The following is a 14,361-nucleotide window of genomic DNA, read 5'->3' on the forward strand; positions in this document are numbered from 1 at the left end:
GCCCACAAGTGCCACCAATCAGTGATGCCCAGCAATACCCATCACTACTGTCAATCAATGGCCATCAGTAATGCCCATCGGTGCTGCCCATCAGTGCCTATCAGTATCGCCTATCCATGCCCACCAGTGCTGCCTATCAGTGCCCACCAGTGTCGCCTATTAGTGCCCACCAGTGCCACCTAACAGTGCCCATCAGTGCTGCCTATCAGTGCGGCATATTAGTGCCTCCTCGTGAGTGCCACCTAATCAGTGCCCATAAGTGCCGCCTCATCAGTGCACATCAGTGAAAGTGAAAAATTACTTAGTTACAAAACTTACTGACAGAAAGAAAGTAAACATTTTTTTTTCAATATTTTTGGTCTTTTTTTGTAAAAAACAAAAAAACAAAAAACAACAGTGATTAAATACCACCAAAAGAAAGCTCTATTTTGTGTGAAGAAAATTATAAAAAATTAGTTTGAGTACAGTGTAGCATGACTGCACAATTGTCATTCTAAATGCGACAGCGCTGAAAGCTGAAAAATGGCTTGGGCAGGAAGGGGGTGTAAGTGCCCTGTAGGCAAGTGGTTAAAGTGCAGAGTTTATACAGATTCTTCAAACTTTCAGAAAGCGCGGGGGGTGGTGGTTGAAGGTACACTCTGCAGAGGTCAGTGTTGAGAGCTATGTGAGCTTATACAGCACACAGGAACAAAGCTGAGGCTGTCAATTGCAGGCTGTGTGCTGGAGCTCCCTCCTCTGTCACCTTTTTTTTTCCTTAGTGTCAGGAAAACGTGTCAGAAGAATCTCATACTGATAGCAGAGGAATGAGGGAGCAGACAGAAATAACACAGTGTTTATATATACAAAAAAGACACACTCCTGCGCACGAGCGAACCAACAGTTGGTTATGTAATGACCCAGGTCTTGCTGCCCTCAAGAGTAGGTAACCCTAGAAGTCAAAAAATAGAAGAAAAGAGTGCGCACCAACCTTGTGCATTATCCTTAGGATGATATTTATTAAAAAGGGTACAAAAGAAAACTACTCACAAACAGAACAGCAAAATCTTGCAAAATGAATAGTCATCAGAGTAGCAGCATCTAGTCACAGATGAAGTGAACGCGTCAACTGGCAGTGACCTTTGTGAGTTCCTCTGGACCTCTGAGGAACTTCATCTGTGGCTAGATGCTGCTACTCTGATGACTATTCATTTCGCAAGATTTTGCTGTTCTGTTTTTGAGTAGTTTTCTTCTGTACCCTTTTTAATAAATATCATCTTAAAGTGGGAGTAAACCCATTGATTTAATAGTTTCAAAAAACAGTTACATTCCCGGCATGCCGAAAATGCTAACTGTCACATTGGTTGAGCTCTCAACCAAACTGTCAAACCATCCAATGGCTGGTGTCATAACTGATCACATGTGCAGCATCATGGCAGTTGAAGCTTAAACAGATGCCAAGATGCAGCTTCCATGGCTGGAAACGATAGGAGGGTTTACTTCCACTTTAAGGATAATGCACAAGGCTGGTGCGCCCTCTTTTCTTCTATTTTTAGAAATAACACAGTGCTCTGGGCTTAGACACGCACACACTATGGAAGAATATGCTTTGTTTATATTTCACATTAGAGGTTTATAACCACTTTAAAGTTCTCTTCTGTGGTTATTTCTAATGACCACTAGACTACTCATACCCAGACAATGAAGATCTTCTAAATCACCCTAAATATCTGAATGGATAGAAATCATGAATGATATAATGAGAATGCAACAACTGATGGCTATTGACCAAAATAAACATGACTATTTTATTAAATGTGTGTATCAGTACTGTGCCTCTTCTGCAAGACTGCCACCATGCCCAAGATAAGATCTTCCTGAACTATCTCTTGCTGTTTTTCCTACAGCTCTCTCAGTTCCTCACTATTTTCTGGCTCTGAATTCTAATTTACAATATTTTCTTACCCGTGTATCTATTATTGTACTCCCACACTGGAACATCTTTCTAGCATTAGTAAGACAAACGTCATACAATTCGCTCTGGCACTGACTCACTTTAGGCCACATTCATTCAAATATACTTTGTTAGCTGTGTTAGCTAGAATTTGCCACATTACTGCTAATATATATTCTAATAATCTATAATGCTCTTGCACTTTCTATGTAATAGAATCTAATTTCTAAAATAACTAAAATGAATAAATAAAAAATCTTAGCGTCTGACAAGGTGTTTTAGGAATATATTTTGTTTTGGTACTACCATTTGCTTTGCCATGCATTTTAGCTTAACATGTTTTATGCTTTACATACCGTAATACATATATACAGAATATACAATATAAGGGCATATTACAATCAAATGAAAACATAGGGGTGTCACTCACTTTTTTGCCAAGAGCCGTGTTTCCACATCCCCTCTATAACAGTGGATCGTGTCCATATTCAAACAAGATTCACCCATCAATAATAGCATCAAACAAGATTCACCCATCGATAATAGCGTCAAACAAGAACTTCCCAAGTAAAAATGCCATCTAACAGGATTTGCCCAACATCTGTTATACATTGGGAAAGTGCTATACTGCACTATTTCACGTAATCATTACTCGGTTAATATGGATTTATTCTGAAATTCCCAAACATTTGCCCCGTTTTTTGCCTTGCACAATATTAAATATTCTCTAGTTAAGAATGGGAAATGTGTATTATAAAGTGCTTCTTTTTTTTGGAGCAGTGGATTTTTAGTATATGAAGATGCTGTACCTGTGTGTTAATACACAAATTGAGATTTAACTGTAAGAAAAGAAATAAAATAAAATAAAATAAACAAAATAGCATGCCCTCCCCTCCCCAGACAAACCAGCTGGGCACCCTAGTGTGAGAAGAATACAAAAAAAAAAGAAACATAGTCCTCCTTGTCACTTTGAGCACTGTGGGCACAATTTGATATGCCCAGGGAACTCAGGGAATGGAGTTCTCTGCAATGTCATTGCCAAGGGAACTTCCCATGACATCACTACCCATATTTGGGCTGATATTAGGAAACCCCTCCCCAGAGTTCCCTGGGCACCTAAAGTAGTAGCACCAATGATAGGAACTTTTTCAGTGAAGAAGGAGGACCATTTCTCTCTCAAACTCTGATTTCGCTAGAGCAGACAGCTCAGGACATCTTTGGACATTGCTGGAATCTGCAAAGGTTAATGGAGATGGGGCAAAGTGGAGGTGGCATATGGGCCTAGCCAATGCATTTGCACTGGCACTATTTATTTATTTATTTACTGTTTTGTCACTTGCACTTTTGTCTGTTTCTTTTTCTCACTTTTATGGAGGGTGTTGATCCTCAGGCCTACCCTGAAGTCTAGAGGAAGGATGTGTGGTCATCAAGTTCCTTCCTCCCCTAGTCTTTCTTCAGGAAAGCCTCTCACCTAGTATGCGTTGGTCGGGTTTGGCTGACTATGAGGAGAGTGGTTCGGCAGAACTTTTGCTGGGTGGACCAAGTTGAGCCTTGCACCCTGGGTGGTCAGGGTAGATACCTACTTCTTTGGGAGGTGGACTAGAGACGCACCCTTAAGGCACTTTTATTGTGTTCTTTCACTTGCACTTTTTTGTAAACGGGTTTCGTTTTTGCGTACCACTGTGGGTTAAATTAGAAAGTGACCCCTTTCCCCATGCAGATATCCCCTCCTGGACTGGGGGGTGCTAAAGAGCCTGGTGCCAGTCAGCAAAAGTTTAGAGAGATTTGGGGGGACAATTTTGTTATGGAATCAGCATTGAAGACCCCAAATGCTAAAGGGCATATGAGCTGTTATCAGCATCAGCAAGATTTCGTCAGGGAATGTCGTATAATAGATGTCAGGGTGAATCCTGACAAATCATGCTGAATAGTGACCCATCAATAAATACACCCCATGAACTTTAATTATTGATAGAAAGCTCATAAGTAGACATGTTTTTAGGGTGATCAATCAGATCTAAGGGTGTAAACTCAGGTTTCACAGAGGTTGTAAATCTGGATATGAGCTGCCCAGTAATAAGTAATAACAGATGCTGAATCCACCCTACTTATCCATTTTGTTTCAAATTATTAATTTTCCAAAGTGTTGTTCAGGTAGAATCTGTGTGTAGTAATGATCCTGCCTGCTATTACCCCTGGATATACAGAGGTACATTGCTTATGTTGTGGGTAACAGCTTTAAGGCTATGTTCAATACTCCAGTGGTGGCTGTACAGATTTGTGATTGGCCAGGTGGTACCAGCGCAAGCAGAATATTTGCCATTGGGCTGGGTGGTTGTTTTGCTTTGTCTTTTAAGATTCTTTGCAGTAAACGCAATGAAGGAACCACCTCTGTAGTGTACTAATGTGCTTTGCTTTACTAAACAAAAATGCTGTACATACAAACTGCATAAAATACAATACATACAGAGTATTACAAAAATGTGCATACAACATACACATGCACAAACTATCTATCCTTTCTAGCAAATTAACCCTTCCTAGCAAATGAGTATGGACAATGTATTTAATAGGGATAGGGATTCACTAAACAGTTACTAAACTTGGTTATTCCTTGTGATGGAGCCTTTTCTTTTTATTCAGTATCTCTCCAGACTGCTCCTTGCTTCTTCAAGTCCTGCCATAAACTACTCCTCATTTGTGTCCACCACCTCCTACCCTCTGCCAGCATTGTTTCCTGTTTCCTGATCTTCATGAACCAATCCAAGGAGTTCATTAGCACATACATAGAAACAATGCATGGTAGCTCAAATGTGCTATTCTATATATATTTTATCTTTTACTTGTACTGGAACAATTATAGCATGTCTAATTTTTTGTGTGGCTTTTTTGCAGGTCTGTTGGCTGCATTCTTCATGAAATATGCTGCTTGGAACATGCTTTTACTGGACACAGTTTTTTAGCAGTTGTTTGGAAAATTGTGGAAGGTCCAACACCATCTCTACCTGATTGTTACTCTAGTGACCTTAATTTTATAATGAGCAGGTATTACATTGCTTACACACCGTATCATGTTTGTTTTTTTAAGCAGATGTATTTACAGTACATATAAGGAAATTATTCTGGACGGCTGCACTTCCAAAAATCCTTTTATTGAAGCTTCATAGGACCAGTGGTTGACAAATGGAGCAGGGGACAAAGAGCATTTTGCGCAAATGTTAACGCTAAGGCCGCGTACACACGGGCGGATTGTCTGCCCAACTAAGTTCGTCAGACAATCCGACAGACAGTCCGTTCAACTTTTGAATGAACGGACTTGACCACACACGATGAACAGACAGTCCGCTGAAAGCTTGCGCGATGACGTGTACAGCACGTACGACGGGACTAGAAATACGACGTCCAATACACTGCAATGCAACCTTCGGCGTGTAAATCCTTTCTGAGCATGCGCCATACTTAGTCCGTCCAACTTGCCTACTCACGAGCGGACTGTCCGCTGAAACCAAGTTTGGACGGACAAAATTACGGAAATTCCGAAAGACTAAGTCCGTCAGACTGTCCGCTGAAACAGTCCGCTGAAGCCCACACACGAGCGGATTGTCCGCTGAAACACGGTTCAGCGGACTAAGTTGGGCAGACAATCCGCCCGTGTGTACGCGGCCTTAGTCATTACGAGGTAATGACTAAGCGCTAATATTTGCGCGAGATGCGTCTACATCTTTGTCCCCTGCTCCGTCTGTCAACCACTGGTCATATAAAGCTTCAACAAAAGGATTTTTGGAAGTGCAGCCGCCTGGAATCATTTCCTTATGTCACACAGCATGCAAGCTGGGCTAGAACCTGAGTAGTGTGTTTGGGGATTAACCAGAGACTTACTCACCTGGAGTAGTTTTTTTGTTTCATTTACAGAGCATACTTTTTTTGACTTTTCAGAATGCTAAACAAAGATCCATTACTTCGTCCAGGAGCAGTGGAGATTTTACAGATTCCATATATATTTGATCAGCTACAGGTATGGAATAAATGAAAACCTCTTGCTACAAAACATTTTTGCTGCATAATAGACTGTGAAAAGCAGCTTAAAGCAGGGTATATACACTGTCCTACTGAACCAGAAAATGTGTGGTGCGTGTATACCCAGCTTGAGGTATATCTGCCAGGACAATGTGGGTACTAAACAGCCAATCAGAGCGCTGGAGCCCGCAAACCCGGAAGTAACTCCTGGATCCATGTTGACCGTGTGAGCTGTGTGCCGTCGCGGATCCAGGGCATTGTTCTAAGGTAAGTATTTCATAATGAGCTAGTATACAGTGCATACTAGCTCATTATGCCTTTGTCTTGCAGGTTTTTTTGGGGGGGGGGGGATTTTTTAAGGGAGGTTTACAACCTCTTTTAACATAAACACTTTGTGAAAGAGCATTTGTTAAGCTACTGACTATGGAATGTTGCAAAAATGCAAGGCTGCAACGCAATCAAATTATGGTACCTACACTATTTTCATCTAAAAAAAAATCGAATGATGTGCTAATATGTGATATGATGTTGTGCTTATTGTAACTGCCTGAAGTTCAGCTTAAAAAAATTTAATTTCTTGATGAAATAAATTATATGGCTATATGTGTTTTAAAAAGAAAGAATTACTACTTTTTTGTATGCTATGGCACAGACAAAATGAAAATGGAATGATTACATTAAATGTTCTAGTGAAAATGATGTATAGACTTTTAAGGTCATTTATCTGCTGTGTATAATGTCCCTTGTCATTAACTGCTGGTGTATGTAACTCGTATCGTGAGTGAGCATCATTTATCTGAAAGACTTTCTAAAAATCTGATTACCGTTAGTGTATTTGCTCAGCATCGGAAGCAGCTTTTGTGTTGCGGATTAATTAAATAAAATCCATGGAAATAACACCATGTTTGCTCTCTATAATTGCAAAATTCAGTTAAACAAACCAAACTCCATTGTGGATGTTTGTAAAGCTTGTTGATGTACAAGAAAATACACACTTTATCGGTAGATTTAGTTTATCTACATGTCAGTGTTTCCTTTCTAAACTGTCTGATGTCTGCTCATACCAATAACTGGTAAATTGCTGCTAGCCAAGTAATTATAATTCAGCCAGAACAGGAACTAAACGCATTACTGAAGCACACATAATATTTATGAATAATGATGAAAACTATTTGTAGCTAACAAGGACCAATCATATCCTGCAAATCATGTTTTTCTAGAAAATGAGAAGGGAGAATTGCAGTGGTTACTTTGAGTAATAAGAATTGTTTTTCTTCTAAACACGTACTTATAATTAAATTATGTGTGCTTTTTAAAATCACAAAATTTACTTTGTTCTCGTAATTATTGAGCAGGAAAGAAAAGTTTCTCCTTGAGATGCCATAGTTTTTATTTATGAGCTGGCACCAAAAAAGACACTATAAACTATATTTATTTGAACCCAAAACCAAAAATGTAATATAGTTCAGTTTGCCTACCTTTTAATGTGGTGGCTTTTATTTTTTAGGCTTTTTCCCTTTATTTCACCCAGTTAGTAACACACTTCCAGTCTTTAGGGTGTCTGCATTCTTGATGAAGCACTGTAATGCCGCATACACACGACCGGACTTTTCGACAGACTAGGTCCGACGGAATTAATCTGTCGGATATTATGATTGTGTATGGGCTCCAGAGAACTTTTTTTTCCCCAAAAGTCAGACGGACCTAGAAATAAAACATGTTTCCAATCTTTCCAATGGACTTTAGTCCAGTCGAAAAATCCGTTTGTCTTTATGCTAGTCCGACAGACAAAAAAACTACGCTAGGACAGCTATTGGGTACTGGCTATGAACTTCCTTATTCTAGTCTGGTCGTACGTCATCACGCTTGAATCCGTCGGACTTTGGTGTGATAGTGTGTGGCCAAGTCCGTTCATTCGGAAAGTCAGTCGGAACTCCGCCAAAAGTCCATCGGGAAGACCGGCGGACCTAGTCCGTCAAAGTCTGGTCGTGTGTACACGGCGTTAGTGTAGGGAGACGGTAGTATTGAACTAGCAGATTTAAATGGCTTTGATCATCAAATGGAAGCTGAACTCCAGCTAACACTTTTAAAGCAGTTACAGCAAACATTTTTCCTTTTGAGCTAAAAGTTTGACCTAAAAGAATAAAAGCTGACCATGTCAGTGATAAATGGTTTGTCACAACCCTCTAACTGTTACAACTTGGCCTGCTAAAGTACATTGAAAAATAACAGACTGTATCTCCAAGTAAAAACAAATGTAAAAAGCCTACAAAGGAAAAGAAATGCAGCCACCACATCTAAAAATTGGTGAGCTATAACTTAATAATTTTTTATTTTTGGGTTTAATACCACTTCAAAGCTTAGGTTTGAAGACACACTGCTACCAAATTTTTTTTTTTTAAATTTTACATTGTAAAAAGCTTGACACTACAGTCAGGTTTTTATTCTCTTGTGTTTTCTGCTGCCTTGCCACTTGAACAAGATGTGAGAACAGGTCTGTCAAAAAAATAAACAATTAAACAATAAAAGCACCTTTTTCAAAGTGGTAAACAGTTAGAATCTCCAACTGTAGGGTGTGTGGAACTCATTTTGGAGTATTTCTCTTTGCTTACTTACCTAGTGACATCCTTTTTGTCAGGGTTTGCCACAGTGTTAGAATGATAGGCGGAGTAAGGAAGTCTTTATTTTTATATATCCATTGAGGGACACTTTTTTTCCAGGTAATTGGGTTATACTGCCACCTGCAGGAATGTGGGACACTGGAAAAGAAAAAACTGTATAACACAGTATGCTCATTTAAAACCCAGCATCTGACCTTCCAAGGAATTTTTACACCTTTTCTTCAGCTCTACTAACTATATTCCTTACTAGACATCTTATTCCTATTTTTATCATTTTTTTTACATCAAGATACTTGATACACCACAGATATGTGTTTTCTTTAGCTGTTCAGATTGGTGTATCCTTAGCAATACCTTTGGAGTCCATTCCTGTACCCCACTGGACCAAAAATTTGCAGGGCTGGCCTGGAATGGGATGTTAGGGCACTGGGCCCTGCATAGTGGCACTTTCCAAACCTTTGTTTTCTGTGTTAATGAGCCACAGAGCACTCTGCAGAGCCAGTGCACAGTCCCCGGTGATAAGCTGGCCTGGAATGTGACCTTTGGCCACTTGACTGCATTGTGGTACTTTCCAGATCATTGTGTACTGTTAGCTAGCTGAAGAGCATTTTCTAGGTCCAGAGCGGTGGCACAGACTCACGTAGTGATTAAGGTCAATTGAACTGAAGCTCTAGTCCCTACCTTTGGGTATTTTACTACCAGAGTAGACTACTCAAGCCCCAGTCTGAGTTATCTGGAATGTTTCCCTACCCTCTGTTGGCGGTGACAAAGATTTGTAAATCCATATCATTGTGGCTCACATCTCTTAAAGGAGACCACTCCATGTCTAGAAAAACTGTCATATCCAGAAGCTTTTATAGAAGAACCCGGTGCCCTTTATTTCAATTGTGATAGTCTCTGAAAAGCATATAAGCTTGTGCCTTGCATGAACAAAATGTCTGTTCATATGTGCAGAATGCTTTGGCATAGTGCCTGGCACACTGGAAATATGCTTAAATTGTAGCTTAAAGCAAAAGTTTTTTTTTTTTAAATTAGGGTTTAGAGAGATAAGCACACTTGTCAGTTTGTATTGATGTCTGTGCCCCGTTAGGGAGAGTCACCCTCTATATGTATCCTGTTTACTCTTGTGTTGAAAAGTCAAAGTAAAAGAAATTTTGGGTTGACACCAGAACTGGAACAGAGGGGAAATCGTCCAATGAGGTTACTAATTCTGGGGACCCTAGTGATACTCCTGGATTCCTTCACTTATTGTGCATGATTTGTTGTCCTGGTAATTACATGCCTTGGTCTGGAGCACTAGGTTGATCCTGTATTCTCTTCCCTTTGGTGATGGCAATTTTCATGTTTGCTAGGCACTACTGCTAGACGATCTTTTGGATATCCACATCTGTTGGATATTTCAGTGGTCCTTGTCCATGAATTGTACTGCTTTTGGACTTTGGAATTGTCCATAAAATTCTAAATGCTGGTGTTCCTCAATGGATGATAAAGAAAGTAGTATTTTTGTATTTTCTGTAGTTTTTTTCTTGAAGTACATTGATGGACATAGGTCCCAGCCATCTGTCACTGGCCTTAAGTACTGCTTAGCTCAAAAAACAAATTGGTACAGGCAGTGTTATACAGGGACAGGCTTCACTTTTTTGTGTGTCCCAAACACCTGTAGGTGACATTATAACCCAATTGTTGAAGAATTAAAAAATACCCATGTCTCGCAATACTTCAAAAATAATTTACAGTAAGTACAAAAAATTTATTATTTTTAGACACAGCACAGCATTAAAACCTGAGAAAGGTTGTAGCTCTTGGCAGTGGGTGCATTTTAACTGCAGTTTATTAATCAGAATCTGGACTTTAAAGGTGACTAGTAATTAATCAATAGTTTGTCATAAAGATGAGAGATTAGCTCTGCTTTGATACATAGTCATTTAGGTGAGACAAGTCATGAAACTATTTCTTGGGCAAACTGAGCAATGAAAAGGGAGAGAAGAGGGTAGAGACATCATTACTACCATAGTTCTCTTTCCTGCAGTTCGGCTCATCTGTGTGCTTTGCCTGCCTTCGAACTACTAAATAGTAAGCAAACCTGCTTTAGGGTACCAGTGGCAGCCCGTAATGCAGAGCCAACCCCCTATCCATGTATGCTGCTCCCTAATCTACATGAGGGGAGCGGGATGCATTGATTCCAATTTTTTTTTGAAGCACGTTATTATGCTCTAATAGGCTTCAAAAAAGGGTGGGTACAAAGCATTCCAGCCCCCCCCCCCCCAAAAAAAAATATTGGTAAAGACTTATCCCATGATCTCACACTAAACCACAATATTGGTTAAAGATTTTTTAAGAGTATACTTTTTTAATAACCTCTTTTCATTTTTAGCCATTCTATGTTGTATACCTCATGTTGCTGGATCATATTTATGTAATGTTGCTGTTTTATTTTTTATTTTTTTATTTTAGAAAGTTCAGTGGAAGCTTTATGGATCCATACTTGAAGATGACAAAACCATTATCTGTCAGAAAGAAGCTGACCAAATTAGAAATGCGGTGTAAGTAATACATTTAAGAGCCTCTTATTTAGTTTTTTGTTTTTTTATCATTTTACACAGCTGGATATTTCTGTATATCAGACATTACCTTCATGAAGTAGTATTTGAAATAATATTACGTTGCCCATTAGCATATGGCTTATACCCTTCTTTTGGCCTTTGCTCCTTAAATCCAGACAATTTTTCTCAGTGGACCCTGCAAGAAGCACAGGCTAAATTCTGCTTAGTACAGTAAAGTGTACTTTTTAACTGTTTAAAGTAATAGATAGGAACACCGTTTTTTATACATCAATAAGCCTCTATGACAACATCTTAAAAATAGATTTCTGTTCTCTGCACAGTTTTTCACATAGTGACCATCAAATGGAAAAAATTTATTTAACAGAAATACAGACACAACTGGAGAATGACACAACTACATTAAAATACAAATGGCAAATGAACACAATCAAGGCCAAAGTTATGTCAGAGACAACATTCACAGGAGGTACCATTGTCACCAAGCCGACATAATAAATATTTCTCAAGTATTCTCAACTCTCAGCCATCATTATTATAGTAATACCACATAGTCAACATGAATTACCATTTTTATACACATAACTAACTACAGTATCTCACAAAAGTGAGTACACCCCTCTAATTTTTGTAAATATTTTATTCTATCTTTTCATGTGACAACACTGAAGAAATGACACTTTGCTACAATGTAAAGTAGTGAGTGTACAGCTTGTATAACAGTGTCAATTTGCTGTCTCCTCAAAATAACTCAACACACAGCTATTAATGTCTAAACGCTGGCAACAAAAGTGAGTACACCCCTAAGTGAAAATGTCCAAATTAGTCCAAATTAGCCATTTTCCCTCCCCAGTGTCATGTGACTTGTTAGTGTTACAAGGTCTCAGGTGTGAATGGAGAGCAGGTGTGTTAAATTTGGCGTTTACCGCTCTCATACTGGTCACTGGAAGTTTAACATGGCACCTCATGGCAAAGAACTTTCTGAGGATCTGAAAAAAATAATTGTTGCTCTACATCAGTGCTTCTCAATTATTTTCTGTCATGCCCCCCCTAGGAAGAAGAAAACATTTCACCCCCCCCCCCCCCCCCGCGCGACTGTAAATAGTATCATTTGTCTATAAAATTGTTATAAGTACACCTCTACATAACACTGTATCCTTATTAACGTATATGAGAATAAAAAAAGAAAGAAATGTGGATCAATTTACAAGAAAAAATAGCTTTATTAACTGTAGCAGAAAAGATTTAAAGGAGCACATGATTTAACGGAGCACAATAAAAGCCTTTTCATGTGTCTTCAACTCCTTTCTTTTAGGCGTTTTTCTGTACAGAGGACCGATTTCCGGGTCTAAAAGTCACACGGCCGGGTTTGGCCAATCAGGATAGAGCATCATGTCTATCCAATCGGGTCCTCTGCATGTGTCACGTGCGTTGGTGGTCACGTGGTCCTCCGCGTCGGGCTGCTACTGGGGCTGCGCTGGGACAATCTCCAGTGTTCGCGCCGCGCTGGCCCCTCTCTCCAGCCGTAGAGTTGCTAGGCAACCAACGCCGTGTGGGACGCCGCTTGCGAGTGAGTCGGATGATCCGATCTAGACATCCAATATGACAGTATTTGCCGAGGTCAAACGAGCCCCCCTTTAGGCGCGCCCCACTATTTGAGAAGCACTGCTCTACATAAAGATGTCCTAGGCTATAAGAAGATTTTCAAGACCCTGAAACTGAGCTGCAGCACGGTGGCCAAGACCATACAGCAGTTTAACAGGACATGGTCGGCCAAAGAAGTTGAGTGCACGTGCTCAGCGTCATATCCAGAGGTTGTCTTTGGGAAATAGAAGTATGAGTGCTTCCAGCATTGCTGCTGGGGTTGAAGGGGTGGGGGGTTAGCCTGTCAGTGCTCAGACCATACACCATACACTGTATCAAATTGGTCTGCATGGCTGTCGTCCCAGACAAAAGCCTCTTATAAAGATGATGCACAGAAAAAGCCGGCAAATAGTTTGCTGAAGACAAGCAGACTAAGTACATGGATTTCTGGAACCATGTCCTGTGGTCTAATGAGACCAAGATAAACTGATTTGGTTCAGATGGTATCAAGCGTGTGTGGCTGCAACCAGGTGAGGAGTAAAAAGACAAGTGTGTCTTGCCTACAGTCAAGCATGGTGGTGGGACTGTCATGGACTGGGGCTGCATGAGTTCTGCCAGCACTGGGGAGCGACAGTTCATTGAGGGAACCATGAATGCCAACATGTACTGTGACATACTGAAGCAGGCCATGATCCCCTCCCCTCAGAGACTGGGCCGCAGGACAGTATTCCAACATAACAACCCCAAACATACCTCCAAGGTGACCACTGCCTTTCTAATGAAGCTGAGGTACACAAGCTGTACCCTCACAACTTTACATTGTAGCAAAGTGTAATTTCTTCAGTGTTGTCACATGAAAAGATATAATACAATATTTATTCTTGTGTACCAAATTCCTGTGCTGCGGTATGATTATACATACCAATTTCTTGTTGTGAACAGCTGTTTGTAAAAGGCATACATGGGAATGGCTTTGTGGAAATGACCAATATACCAACATATAGATTTTTTTTTTAAGGTTGTTATTTAGTCAAACTTAAAGCCAAGAGGCCTGTTCATACACTAGATTGCTAAGAGGCTTTGTAAAGCATGTAACCAGCTGTCCCCATATTTTCTTAAAATTTTTCCCAAGTAAATATATATTTGTATCTCTATATACCCTATATTACCAAAAGGATTGGGGCGCCTGCCTTTAAAGGCACATGAACTTTAATGGCATCTCAGTCCTATCCTGTAGGGTTCAATATTGAGTTGGCCAACCCTTTGCAGGTATAACAGCTTCAACTCGTATGGGAAGGCTGTGCACAAGGTTTAGGTGTGTGTCTGTGGGAATGTTTGACCATTCTTCCAGAAGCACATTTGCGAGGTCAGGCACTGATGTGGACAAGAAGGCCTGGCTTGCAGTCTCCCCTCTAATTCATTCCAAAGGTGTTCTATTGGATTGAGGTCAGAACTCCGTGGAGGCCAGAAGAGTTGAAGCTGTTATAGCTGCAAAGGGTGGGCCAACTCAATATTGAATCATATGGACTAAGACTGGGATATCATTAAAGCTCATGCACATGTAAAGGCAGGCGACACAATACTTTTGGTAATATAATGTATATTTCCCTACATAACCATTATTAACAAAAAATTGTCATAACAGAAG

The 14,361-nt window shown here is 40.0% G+C and overlaps 1 protein-coding gene across 1 annotated transcript in view; it reads left to right on the plus strand.

Annotated features, from left to right (window-relative positions):
• Nucleotides 1-14,361, plus strand: part of NEK11 (NIMA related kinase 11) — a 379,114-nt gene that overhangs the window by 258,143 nt on the left and 106,610 nt on the right. The window contains exons 7-9 of the mRNA XM_077491509.1: nt 4,826-4,975; nt 5,867-5,945; nt 11,023-11,111. Coding sequence (XP_077347635.1) covers nt 4,826-4,975; nt 5,867-5,945; nt 11,023-11,111 — 318 coding nt within the window. The remainder of the gene's footprint in view (nt 1-4,825; nt 4,976-5,866; nt 5,946-11,022; nt 11,112-14,361) is intronic.

This window comes from Lithobates pipiens, unplaced genomic scaffold (genome assembly GCF_037356315.1).
Source record: "Lithobates pipiens isolate NorthernLeopardFrog02 unplaced genomic scaffold, aLitPip1_a1.2 Scaffold_19, whole genome shotgun sequence".
Lineage (NCBI taxonomy): Eukaryota > Metazoa > Chordata > Amphibia > Anura > Ranidae > Lithobates > Lithobates pipiens.